The sequence below is a fragment of the Lactuca serriola genome, chromosome 2, assembly GCF_051521515.1.
Source record: "Lactuca serriola cultivar US96UC23 chromosome 2, Lser_US96UC23_V15, whole genome shotgun sequence".
NCBI lineage: Eukaryota > Viridiplantae > Streptophyta > Magnoliopsida > Asterales > Asteraceae > Lactuca > Lactuca serriola.
In genome coordinates, this window is record NC_136409.1 from 17,344,809 (window position 1) to 17,357,537 (window position 12,729).

The 12,729-nt window shown below is 32.6% G+C and overlaps 1 protein-coding gene across 1 annotated transcript; it reads left to right on the top strand.

The window, feature by feature from the left end:
* The first annotated feature begins 544 nt into the window (after positions 1–544).
* LOC145086008 (uncharacterized) lies at positions 545–8,222 on the top strand. The gene is made up of 2 exons (XM_079023720.1): positions 545–1,247; positions 7,318–8,222. The coding sequence occupies exons 1-2, from the start codon at positions 729–731 to the stop codon at positions 8,080–8,082; spliced, it is 1,284 nt and encodes a 427-aa protein (XP_078879846.1). The 5' UTR covers positions 545–728; the 3' UTR covers positions 8,083–8,222.
* Positions 8,223–12,729: the final 4,507 nt, after the last annotated feature.

Sequence of the window (12,729 nt, forward strand, 5' to 3'; positions counted from 1 at the left end):
ATGGTACATGTTACCCCATTGTAATATTATACACTCTCAAATCGTGTCCATTGATTAATTTCATTCGTTGGTCCAGATCTGTGCATTCTGGCACAAAATACTTAGTAAAAACAAAACAACCTAAGCCTTATATATATATATATATATATATATATATATATATATATACACACACCATGTTTTCCACGGGTTATAAAATTAATTAAACTTTTATAATAAAAATTTATAATTATTAATCAGTTATTTTAAATAAATTATTTAATTAAAAGATATATAAAAAATTTAAAGTTATTATAACTTCAAATTTAACATATAATTAGAAAATATAAATTTGAATTTTGAAATGAGTTTTCTAATATATCTACATGACACATGATATAATATTAATGATAAGTTTTATTAGAGTGAATATATATATATATATATATATATATATATATATATATATATATATATATATATATATATATATATATATATATATATATATATATATATATATATATATATATATGAAATAAATTGAATTTGCATAACTCTTCTCCTTCCCAACCTACACAGCCCCACACGATAACATTGTGTTCTACTTCATCATTCTATCTGTGATTCTCTGTTTTCAAAATTTTGTAACAGCTTTTTCTCTTTAACTCGATCTTCAACCGCAATTCATTTGATTCATATTTTTTGTTAACAGCAAGAAGATCATTTGATTCATTGATCTTCTGATCATGAAAAATATAGAGAAGCTGTTACCACAGATAACAAAACGTTTCTTTGATCTCAAATGGCGGTTTCTGCTATTACTTATCGTTCCAATCTCTCTCCTGCTGTTTCTATCCATTACCACCACCAGAGTCGTCGGAAACAGCGGAATGTTCACCGGATACAATCCTTTGCACTATTTAAAAAACCTCAAGTCATTCTCTGTTAATCAGAATCGTTCACCTAATTCCGGCACGACATTTCCGACGACGGAATTGAAACAGTCAAGGATGGCGGTTTGTTTGGTAGGCGGAGCACGACGGTTTGAACTGACCGGACCTTCGATTGTTGAGAAGATTCTGGAAGAGTATCCTAACGCTGATCTGTTTCTGAACAGTCCTTTGGACTCCAATTCGTATAAATTTTCTCTTCTAAAAACGGCGCCAAAAATTGCTTCGATCAGGATATTCAAGCCGGTGGATATACCGGAAAATGAATCGGCGGTGAGAGTGTTAACCGCCAGTAACTCGCCGAATGGCATTCAGGTAATTAATTTTACAGTTTTGATTCTTGCTTCCTTTTGCCGCTTTTAATGGAATCAACTTGATCCAATTTTGCAAAATTTTCGTATTCGTGCAAAATTTTAACACATAAAGTATCGTTTTAGGTTTTGATTCTTAACCCATAAATGGATTTAACCTTATTACATTCCCCATGCATGTTTAACAGCTTCTGTTCATTTTTCCTCTATTTCATTATTTTTATATTTTTTTTTGAGATTTTCTAATATATTTACTATAATTAAATATAAATACATTAATTATGAAAAAATAATTTCTATAATTAATAAATTTTACATTTAATTATGGTACCATTCTCCATAATTGATAGTTCAATTAATGTTTTTTAAGTGTGTCTTTAAGACATATGTTAGAAAATCCTTTTTTTTTTTTTTTTTTTTTTCCACAATTCTGATTATTATAATTTCAAAAAACATATAACATTTAAAGCTGTTGTTTACAACTCAACTTATTACGACAATTGTATGGTTTAATTACTTTATGGTCAATTTTTGTATGCACAAAAGAAGGGTTGTACTTTATGATATTTCCATAAAAATTAAAATAGTTAAAACGACCTTATTTATTTATTTGTTTATTTTTGGAACAAAAGTAATACTTAGGGATGGCAATTTATCAGTTATTAATTAGTCCACATTTAATCTGTTTTATTGAAAATAGAAGGAAACCTGATTTTATCAATATAAAGTTGTTTTAGCATTTACGGTATTTGAAAATCATGGTATTATTTCTACAATTTTTTTAATCAAAGTTAGTTAATAAAAGGAAAATTATTTTAAAAATTGAAGAAAAATGTTGTTGGTTGAAGATGGTGTTAGTTAAACCGCGGCTGCCAACTTCAACAATCATGGAAGGTGGCGCGCTTTAGTACCTTCTAATTTGAGCATATTAACTTGTTTTTATGGTATAAAATTAAATTTAAATTAGATATAGGATATATCTATATAGAAAATAATGCGAGTTTTTCTAATGTATTAATACTAAAATAGAGTCAACATTAATTATATATCTTCTATATTGATAATAAGTCAAACGAAGTAAAATAGTAAATAACTATATTTTTGTAGAACAACGATATATACATTTTAGTCTATTTCTAATTATTTAAGCCGAAGGAGATTATGACAACACCAACAATAAACGTTTTGACAAAAAATAATTTAAATGAGCCAAACAGTTTAAAATTAACGAATTTAAATGTTTATAGCTTTCTAGAGTGTTTAATCTATATTTTTTGTACTCATAATTCATCTATTTTATAGAATTTAATAAAGTGGATTAACAAACTGTTGGTGGATCAACCAACCTAACCTAGCAAATTATGGCCATTTGGCCACCCTAATAAACCGTTTTAGATATATAAATGAATTTTTTGAAATATCAATTATCAGTACTAATTATTCTGGCCGTAAAATTGGTATTTTTAAGACTTTAGTTAAATAAATTGTTTAGTGATCAATTATTATATATATATATATATATATATATATATATATATATATATATATATATATATATATATATATATATATATATATATATATAATTTTATTGGATATAGCATGTATAGATCTCAATAGAATGCAAGAATTAATATGGGGAGAGTGTCGCATTCAAATCTAGGTTAGTTGTTGCTATCAGTTGGTGAGATTTATAAATTCTGAAGGGAAATGACTTTGTGGGGATATGGTTATATGCTATGCTGTCTCCTTATCTATCATAAAATTCAATAATTATACGTGTACAACTAATTATTTTATTACAATAATTTAATATAAACCACTAAGTTCTACTATAAAACTATATTTTTCTCTTATTATGATGCTAAAGTTTTCATTAAGCATGAAGTAGCAACAAGTACACAAATAGTAGAAGTGAAAAACTGAAATAACTAATCTAGTTGTGTTCGAAACATGATTTAAACCCTCAATTGGTTGGATTGAAAGATATCCTATCAAAATTAATCGGATACCATTGTACTCTAAACCATTTAGTGGGTATATGTTAGGTTGATCGAAATATATTTTGATGTTATTTTGGATCATATAAATTAATATTGATATTTGAAATATAAATATATAAATTATATCATTAAAATAACAAAGTAGATTTTGTTGCATGCATGGATATGTATACCTAAATTTAGAAAAGATAAAATATACGAAACACTATACTATCAAAGATATTAAAATGATATGTTTTGTTACTATTTATAATAACTGTATTTATATACTTTTGTACTCTTTATAACAATATACATGCAAAATATAAGCATCAATTTCTAATCGGTGCATTCTAATGTTTTTCGCTATAATTTGATGGGTGGTCCAACTTTTGTATTACATCCATAGTTTTCTTTAACTTATTTAACTCTTAAATAACAAAATAATTTCCTCTTATATGATTATATTGTATATCGATCGTTTAATGTAATTCACTAAATATGGGGGAATTTATCCCATTTTATTTATTTATTTATTTTTTCTAAATGGGAATCAAATACTATAATGAAATAGGCCTATAGATTTCATTTGGAGACTTCAATTTTTAATGTACTTTTATTCTTTTGGGATACATAGAAAGTGGAGATCATTCTCAAAAGGAATTAGGAAAATCTAATAAGTTATTTAAATTTTGATTCCAATTACCAATGAAAAAATATCTTGTTTTATGACCGCGTTAAATCAATTTCTATTAATGTATCATCTCTAATAGTCATTTTATGCGAATTGTGGGTGTATCTTTTAATTAATTCTCATTTATTATTATTAGACAAAACTGCAAAAATGGCTCGTTTGGTATGCATTTTTTTGGGGTTTTAGTTCAAACCCCGACTTTTTTGGATCGTGGTCCTTCTGACCATGTTTGTACGTGAATTTGGTCCTTTGTAAAATTAAAATTACTATAATGCCCTTCAGGTATATTTTTTTTTTTATTGTTTTTGCTATTTAACTCAAATGAAAAAGAAAATAAATAAGTAATTTGGGCCCATATTTCTCTCTCTCTCTCTCTCTCTCTCTCTCTTTCTCTCTCTCTTTTCTTCAAAAATTCGTAAAACCTCCCTTACCCTCCTCTCATTTCTCCACCTTTAACCACCATTACTCCACCATAGCATCACCGCCGCCACCACCTCTTTCCCCATCGGAAACCACCATCCCCACCCCACTGTTTCTGTCGGAGCTCTTTCCTCCACCACCTGCAGCCTCTTCACAATCTTAGATTTTTTGCAGACCAAACCTAGAAGAAAGTTTCTGATTATACATTTGAATACCAAGCAAAAAATCTAATTCAAATCGACAGTAACACACAAATCCACCCACCGACCAAAGGGGCTCGTTTTTTTTCACCCACTGTTCTGATTGAGGCTCGCCAGCACCATCCCTACGTCAACCTAGTACCGTCATTCACAGCAGTAACGAATCACCACCATCTCATTTCGTTACTAGGGATGGATAAAACGAAATTGAAGAACAAGAACCACCTGATGTGTCTTGTTCCACCCCCAATCAACCCCACCAAGGGTGTAGAAAAATGAAGAACAGAGGTACTACTTTCCTAATTAGTTTTCAGTGAAATACCAAAAAAAGGTTGGATTCTTTTTTCTGTAAGTATCGATTGATGATTGACACAAAGGAAGCCAAAAAAAAATTAAGAGTCTTGCAAGTTTATGTAAAGAAGCTGATGAACAGGGGAGAATCCTCCTTTTTTACAAGGGCTCAATGAAGAAAAAAGAAAGAAAGATGAGAGCTTTGTTAATAGTCACCTTCGCCGTCTTCTCTTCAATCATATGCAAAACCCAAACCTTAACCATCTCATCCCAAACCCATCTCAAAGATGACCCACCAGCAGAATCAGAGTCAAGGGGAACTCTCCCCCGTTCTTCGATTTTATCCTTTCACATAAACATGTTCTTGTAAGTGTGGAGAGGGACCTCGATTTCTCGAGTGTGTATATGAGTAAATCACGATTTTTTGGGTCTCAATTTTCACAGGGAATTGAGGTTTGAAAGAGGGAAGATGAAGGCTTGTCTGGTGTAGAGAGAGAGAGAGAGAGAGAGAGAGAGAGAGAGAATCTTTATTTAATATATAAAAATACTTATAAAAAAAGAAAATAGAAAATAAATCTAATAAGGGCAATTTAGTCATTTCAATTTTACTAGGGACCAAATCTACGTACAAACATGGCCAAAAGGACCACAAAGCCAAAAAAACCGCGATTTGGACCAAAACCCCAAAAAAATACATACCACAGGGACATTTTTTCAATTTTGTCTTATTATTATTATTATTATTATTATTATTATTATTATTATTATTATTATTAGTTTAACTTTATGGTCGAGTCGTTTTACATTTATTTTTATCTTTCATTCATCTTTACTTATACAAAATAGAGTATTTCTTTATCTCCTTAAAATATACAACAATAGATGTTGTATTGTACAACAAAATTAAACATAGAAAAAAAAAGACACAATATATTCTCCTCATGAGGACATAACCTTATCACCGCACACTAGATAGTATGATATTCACCACATCACTGCAGGAACACCTCATCTAACTGTGGTGCGTGGTGCCAATAATCTCTATCGCCTTGCATCAACAAAAATAAATTAAATATGTCAAATTAATATTCAAATAAAGATACATATAGGGGTGTAAGTGAGCCGAGCTACTCGTTAAAAGCTCGACTCGAGATCGAATTAAACGAGCCCGAGCCGAGCTCGAGCCTAAATATGAGGCTCGTTTATTAAACGAGCTCGAGCCGAGCTTCAGCTAGTGGGCTCGCGAGCCTAAATGAGCATATATATATATATATATATATATATATATATATATATATATATATATATATATATATATATATATTTAGGTTCAAATGTTTTTACTATCTATTGTGTGCATGTATGATTAATTTTGGACCAATCATTTTAGTTATTTTAAGAAAGTAATTAATGCATATTACATGTTGAAGATATGAAGGATATTAATTACATCTTCAACATTTAATATGCATTAATTACTTTTTTAAAATAACTAAAATGATTGGTCCAAAATTAATCATACATGCACACAATAAATAGTAAAAACATTTGAAGCTATATATATATATATATATATATATATATATATATATATATATATATATATATATATATATATATATATATAGGCTCGTTTAAACTCGTTTAGGCTCGCGAGCTCACTAAATTGTCCACGAGCCGAGCTCGAGTTTCATTTTAAAGCTCGAATCGAGCTCGAGCTTCTTCAAATTAAACGAGCCGAGCTCGAGCTTGGTTAGGCTCGGGCTCGGCTCGGCTCGTTTACACCCCTAGATACGTATATCCGTTCCAAGAATTTATTTGCTTTTATTATTTAAAGAACCGTTCAAAGAAAATTGTTATCAAGAGAAATTTCATTACTCAATATTTGACTTTTGTCTATTATGGTGTAATCTTCTCCATCTAATGGGACTGAATCCAGGATAACAAAATGTACTTTATTTCCGATTCTATTATTTATTATTATACATTTTGTTTATATTTGACCCGATAATGCTATTTGTACGTTGAAGAAAATTTACTTTTAATCTTCTTGATTTATTTCCTATCATTTCGTTTAAAAATTAATTGGCAAACATGCACGTTTCCTGACCGTTAAATCAAACGCGAAATTTAAAGTTCTAAAAAAGTCGGCTAACATATTTGACACGATAATGCAATATTATATTGAAAAAAAATTAGCACTCTAAAATGCAATGTAATCATGTACTTTCATGTCAAGGGTAGAATTGTCAATTCAAAATACCAACTTTCTCTTTTATTTATTGTATTTATGGAAATGTATTTAACCTTTCCAAGTGAATTTTATATTTTACGGTTTTACCAACGTTATTATAAATTTGGATTTTTTTTTTTCTTTTTTATTCAAAAGTATATATGCAAGTTTTTTAACTGACTTTTTTGTATTGCTTAACTTTTTCTAGAGGGTAAATTTGTAATAACGCTGCCACGATCATGTTTCCTATGCAGGGTTTGTTGCAATACTTCAATCTAGTGGAAGGTTGCTTAACCATGATTAAATCCTATCAACAACAAAACAATTTCACCTACAACTGGATAGTCCGAACCCGAGTAGATGGGTACTGGTCGTCCCGACTCCGACCCAACCTTTTCATCCCGGGTCAATACGTCGTCCCTTCCGGATCCTCCTACGGCGGCCTCAACGACCGTTTCGGCGTCGGCGATTTCAACACCTCCGTCACTGCTCTCTCCCGCCTCTCCATGATCCCAGATCTAGACTCAGCCGGGTTAACTGAACTCAACTCGGAATCAGCGTTTCAAGCTCAACTCAGACTACGAAACGTCTCTTATCTAACCAAACGGATGCCGTTTTGCGTTGTCTCCGACCGGACGTACGACTTTCCGCCGGGAAGATTTGGAGTTCCGGTAGCGACGTTGTCGAGTAAAGGGCCGTTGAGTGGGGTGAAGTGTCGGCCGTGTAGTTCTAGGTTTTCCGGTCGGTGGTCGGCTGCGGTTGTTAACGGGTTGGATCGGCAGTGGAGCTGGACGGAGACTGCAAATGGAACGCTGCAGTTATGTGACGGCCATGGCGGGTGGGAAGATGGGTGGGAGGAATTATTCGATGGAGTCGCTGGGGAGAAGTTGGCGGTGGAGAGGAAAAGGGTGACGGCGTTGTTGTTTGATGAGTGTGTGGCGGATTTTGAATATATGAAGCGGCGTTCCGCCGTGTGGGATGTTCCGCCGGCGACGGAACTTTGTCAGCCAGTTCGATAGAGAAAACACAAAGTCTATAAATTTTTTTTTTTTTTTGGTAAATAGTGGTACACAACTACTGAAACTACGCACATAAAAAATAAAAGTTAACAGCATTTACTTTTTCTTTTTAAAATGCCAATTACAAAGACTTTTACAAATTTAATATTCTTTACTTTTTTTATTTCTTTTATATGTACATACATTAAATGATACGAGATGACCCAAGTTAAGGGGCATTTGTATAATTTGTATATTAATCTAACTAGTTGCGAAACCGTATATTATACGGGTTAATTAAAACATAATGTTAAATAGGAGCGATTAAATGAAGAGTTTATTTTAATTTGAAATATGAAATAAGTAAAAATTATGAAAAGAAAAACATGTGAAAAATAAATTAATTAAAATTATGTGTTTAATTGTTAGACCCGTGTACTAAACGATTTATTATAATAAAATGTTAAATACAAATGTTTAAAGTGTAAATTTATTTGAAATTGAAATTGAAATTTGAAATTGGAAATTAATAGTTATTATAATAGGTTTAATTTATGGAAACTAAATTAATGATATAGTGGAAATGAATAATGAAGTAATTGACAAGTAGAAAATAAATATATTTTAAAATTATGACAAAATGACATGTGGCCAAATAAATAAGAGAATGACAAGTGAAATAACATTTTCATTTATTAGGGTAGACTTGTGAGAGATGTATATTATAGAGAAAACTATAAATTTAGCCAAAAACATTAATTATTTTGTAGAAAATAACCAAAAAAAAAATTGAAGTTGCAAATATAGCCAACAAAATCGCAGATGGGAATGGTCCATCTGCGATTTGCTCATCCCATCTACGAATGTACAAGTGGCTAAAACACATATGTGTTTTAGCCACTTGTATATTCGTAGATGAGTTTTTTTTTTTTTTTTTTTTTGACTATGAAATCAATGAGTTTGACCATCAAATCAATGAGTTTGACTACGAAATAACCTTATTATATATAAACTTTTGTAGAAAATTATTAGTTTACTTGTTATTTTTTTAGGAAATTTCTTAAAAACCTCTCTAAAAAAGATGAATGAATATATAGTTTGTCTTGTAACTGGTGGAGATAGCAAGTTATTGAAACAAATATGGAATACGTATATCTATATGGAGTGATTTTCTGAATTTGCTTTGATATTTTCTGAGTATATTAGTTATAGTGATTTTTTTATGTTTGGTGAGAAACAAAATTGGTTTGTTAGAAAAATATAGAATTAGTCTTCGTTTCCATCATCCTGAATTGAATTATTATATAGCCAGGGATGTTAGAATGTTGATAAATGTAATCAAATGTAGTGGATGAAGGGCTGTGAAAGTGTTTGTGGTGGTTGATGAAAGAGATGAGGTTAATGAGGCTGGTTAGAGCAGAAATCTGGATGTTGGTAATTTATGTAGCTATAAAGGGAGCAACGATCCGATAGGTACTTTCAATACTCATAGTGTACCTCAATTTCACAGTGTTGCTGAAAATGTTAATGTTACTTATTCACCTATTCACTATGTTGATCCTGAAAATTACAAGTATGTTGGTGATGATGATGTTGGTACATATCTTAATGACGTGGGTGGTCGTTGTGTTGATGTTCCTAAACAAGAAGTTAAAGTTTTGAATAGGGTTGTAGTAAATAAAAGTAAAAAGAAAAAAAAGCCTCAAAAAGATGAAAAAAGCATGTTTACGGGGATTAGGTTGATGTTGCTGATGTAGCTTTAGATATAACCGACTTAGAAAGCAATTCAGATGGAGATGAGTTGGGTGATGAAGTTAAAGCTAAGTTTCCTGATAACCTTTTTTATGGTATGCCCCCTCTACCAGATTGTCCAGTTGATATTAACGAAAATATCCCAACACAAATGGTAGACATCAATCTTCAAAAGATTGAATGTGAGAGTATATTTAATAACAAAGAACTTTTAAAGCGGGCTATTGGTAAAAAGTGTCTCCGAGAAGGTTTTCAGACGAGGACAAATAGATCCACCAAATCAAGGTATGAAGCTATGTGTGTTTCGGAAAATTGTTCTTGGTTACTAAGAGCAAAAGCAATTAATAATTTTGATGGACTTTTCCAAGTGACTAAATTTGTTGATGTACACACATGTTCTTAAACAATTTTGCAACCTAATCATCGAAAAGCAAACAAATATGTTTTGGGTGAATATCTTGCTGATGTTTTGGCTGAAGATTATAGTAGAGTTTATCGGGGAAAAGATATTATTAATGATATGAATGCTTAATTGAATATCAATATCTCATACCATCATACTTGGCGTGCAAAGCAATATGCATTGTTGTTGTTGAGGGGTACGAAAGAGGATTCTTTTACCAAACTTCCGGCTTATTTCCACAATTTGGTCAAACATAATCTGGGTACGGTGACACATATTAAAACATATGGTGATGATCGCTTTGAGTTTTTGTACATCACACTTGGTTGTTTGGTTAGTATTTTAATATTTTAGTATTTATTTATTTTTTATTTTGATGTATTTGAATAGATATACAATGTATTGTAGGTACGCGCTTTTTTCATTTTTTTGTAAACCGACCCTTGTAGTAGATGGTGCCCACCTAAAGGGAGTGTTCAAAGGTACCCTATTACTTGTAGTTACTAAGGACGGACAAAACCAACTATTACCGGTTGCATATGGTATATGCAAAAAATGAGTGTACAGATTCTTGGACATGGTTTTTTCAAAAACTACGTGATTCCATAGGCAATATGGAGGAGCTTACAATTATATATGATAGGTCTCCATCTATAGCGACATCCGTTGCCAACATTTTTCCTCATGCTCATCACAGAATATATGGTGTCCATTTGTATTTAACATTGTATCTAGATTTGGGAAAAGTAACACAGTTAGAGAATTTTTTGGGAGGCTTGTAGGGCGTATATAGTTGATGCTTTTGACGCTGCTATGGAAGTTATGAGAAAGACAAAAGAACTAGTATGGGAGTACTTAAAAAGTATAATTCCAGAAACTTGGTCTAGGGTACATTTTAAAGGGAAGCGTTACAATATTATGTCGTCCAACAGTGTGGAGTCTATAAATGCATTATCTAGACACGCATGTAAGGTGCCGATACTTATGTTGATCGACTTTTTTCGTGCGGCAATGCAACAGTGGTGGTTTCAAAGACGTAATGTAACAACGTAAATTTTCAAAACAATTTTTCATTTTTAAAACACAATTTTATTCAAAACAAAACCATCAAATCCAATGTAACATGGTCATTATACAAAACATATCAAATCCCAAGATCAAAACATCTTCAAATCCGCCTGCGTGTGTACGAGTCAAGCCGGCGCCTTCCCGCGGTCATCACTGGTACCTGAAACACATTACACATAGCACTATAAGCAAGAAGCTTAGTGAGTTCCCCAAAATACCACTTTCACATATACGCCTTTCCAGGCCATACTCCACACGACCTTTCGGTCCATGTGTCTCAGGGGACTTCCGTCCCAACCCGGTAGACCTTTCGGTCCTACCTGTGCCGACCTTCCGGTCCATATCTCCCTGACCTTCCGGTCCACATCATAATGCCTTCCGGCCCATATCAAGCATAGCATACACATCACAAATATAACGCATATAACACATGCAACCCCTAGCATACAATGCATATATCTCATAGCATACAAGACCTTCCGGTCACACATAGGTACCCTTCCAGGTACAATATAGTGAGAAGACTCACATCGGGTAAATCTCGGAAATCTCGGACTCTGAGAGATAAGATCTAGCCTCCGCCTAATCATAACAAACACTTTTCATTAATACATTTCCCCAAGGCTAGACTCTTTCCTTTCCTATCATTCTCAGAAGGTTAAAAGACCATTTTACCCCTCTCATGGCTCAAATACCCAAAAGTTGACAAAACCCTAAAAGTCAACAAAAGTCAACCTTCTGAGGTACGCAGCGCGTACCAGATCTGTACGTTGAGCGTACCCGAAGGCTTCACAGAATCGGGGTACGCGGCCCCTTACACCACGCGTACTGGGATTACGCCCAACGTAACTCCCAGCTTTCTCCTCCTTTTCATTCAGATCTTAATCGGTTAAGATTTGTGTCCAAAATCCAGATCTGACTTCTCTAACATGACTTAATCCATAAAGTTGGTGACTTTAAGCCTTTGCATGGCTGTGAAAGTCACCAACACCCAAAATACTCGATTTCCAACCTTAAAAGGTCCATATCTCATGCATGAACAACCTTTAACAACCACGACTGGATTTTTATCACATAACAACACTAAATGAGCTAGTATGGGATAGATCTCGGCTTCTATGAGCTCAACCACTCAAAAAGCTATGAACTTGGGGACCAAAAACCCTAAAACTTCTCTCTACAAAGCATGAACAGAAAAGACGCAAAGCTTGAAGCTTTTTACCTCAAAATGAAGCTTCTTTCACTGCTAAACTCGGATCCAAAAGCTTGAGCGCCAACCCTTCCTCTTCCAAGGCTAAGACTTTGCTTCAAATAGCCAAGAACACACTACAAGGCCCTTCTAGACACTCCCTTGCGATAATGTTAAAGCTATGGAAAAGGTGGCCAACAAAAGAGCCTTAAGGTTGCTTAAATTGGGAGGCTCAACATATTTGGGTTACTCTTCT